We start from the raw sequence: 1,716 nt of genomic DNA on the forward strand, positions 1-1,716 counted from the left end.
TGCAGGACACATGCCCTAGAAGAACTGAATGTGAAAAGCAGCCACTGACAGTGAACAAAGCTCACTGTTACTGAGCGATCCCTTGTGTACTCCACCTCCACTCTTCTGGAGCTCCTCTCACCAGAACTGGGAGATTCATGAGGGGCTTCAAGATGTCCAGTCTCCTGGCTGTGGCAAGGGGATCTTCAGGAGAGTGGAGACAGAGTTCACAGGAGAGGACTCATTAACAGTTTGTGCCACTCTCGCTGGAGAGTGGAGCTGAAGGTTTCAGCAGCCCTTGCCATACTCCTTGGCTGGAGTGGAGGTCACTGAATGCAGCTACAGAGATTTTTGAAGTGCTGTAGCTAGGGGTGGGGCAAGGGCTGCATGTCTGTCTGTAGCTGAAGCACCCCATTTTTGAAGTGATTCAAAGTGTAGCTTTGAGCTACACTTTAAAGCACTTCAACTTTGAAGTACTTCAAAAGTTACATCTGCCCCATACCTCATTTAAATGCTGTCTTCTTAAGTCACAGAACCACAAAAGAAACAACTGGCATCTTCTGAGTGAATCCAGATCCTTCTATGCCAAAGTGATTCATTCTGGATCTCCCAGTGTGACCCATGCTTTTCAAACTGGTATGGATGCTCTTCAGATATAGTCATTCAATGTCACTGGTCTGGCCCTCTCAGGGTTGTGTGATCATATATTTATTTTCCAAAGCAATGAGTTAAAAACTGCACAGAAAACTGAGGTGCGCTTGCTGCTAAATGATCTTTCAGACTTCCATTCTTAATGTGTTTCATTTATGGAGCTGTTCCTCTCTTTATTAGTTTCCCCAGGGCATCCTTCACATCCTTGTTCCTCAGGCTGTAGATCAAGGGGTTCAGCATGGGGAAAACCACTGTGTAGAACACCGACACCACTTTGTCATGCTTCAGGGTGTAGCTGGAGCTGGGACGTGAATAGATGAAGAGGATGGAGCCATAGTACAAGGTGACAGCTGTCAAATGAGAAGCACAAGTGGAGAAGGCTTTAAGCCTCCCCTCACTGGAGCGGATCTTCAAGATAGCAGCCAGGATGGAGATGTAGGAGGCAAGGATCAGCAAAGAGGGGGTGATGACATTGGAAGCTAAAAGGAAATACAACACAGCTTGGTAGTTGTCTGTCGCATCACAAGAGAGCTTCACCAGTGGGGGCAGGTCACAGAAGAAGTCATCGATGATGTTGGAACCACAGAAGGTAAGAGTGAAAGTGTTGATGGTGATGATGGTGGCATTGACAAAACCACTGAGGTATGAAACAGCCACCAAACCTACACACAGTTTCCTGGACATGGCAAAGACATAGAGCAGTGGATCAGAGATGGCCATGTAACGGTCATAGGCCATTGCAGCCAGGAGGTAGCATTCAGTGTAAGCCAAGCCAGCAGAGAAGAACTGTGCTGCGCACCCAGCAAAGGAAATGCTTTTATCCTCAGACATGCAGTTTTCCAAGATCTTGGGGGTATAGACAGAGGAATACCAGATATCCAGGAAAGACAAGTTCCCAATGAAGAAATACATTGGCATGTGGAGGTGAGAGCTGATGCAGATTAATGCAATCAGTATGATGTTTCCAGCCAGAGTCATGGCATATATTATTATGAACAATGCAAAGAGGAGCAGCTGGAGCTCTGGATCAGTTGTGAACCCCACAAGGATGAAAGTGGTCACTGTAGTGTGATTTCCTTGTTCCAT

The 1,716-nt window shown here is 46.6% G+C and overlaps 1 protein-coding gene across 1 annotated transcript; it reads right to left on the reverse strand.

The window, feature by feature from the left end:
• Window positions 1-783: 783 nt before the first annotated feature.
• LOC102571635 (olfactory receptor 9G19) lies at window positions 784-1,716 on the reverse strand. Its single transcript, XM_006263045.2, has one exon. The coding sequence runs from the start codon at window positions 1,714-1,716 to the stop codon at window positions 784-786; it is 933 nt and encodes a 310-aa protein (XP_006263107.1).

This window comes from Alligator mississippiensis, chromosome 2 (genome assembly GCF_030867095.1).
Source record: "Alligator mississippiensis isolate rAllMis1 chromosome 2, rAllMis1, whole genome shotgun sequence".
Taxonomy (NCBI): domain Eukaryota; kingdom Metazoa; phylum Chordata; order Crocodylia; family Alligatoridae; genus Alligator; species Alligator mississippiensis.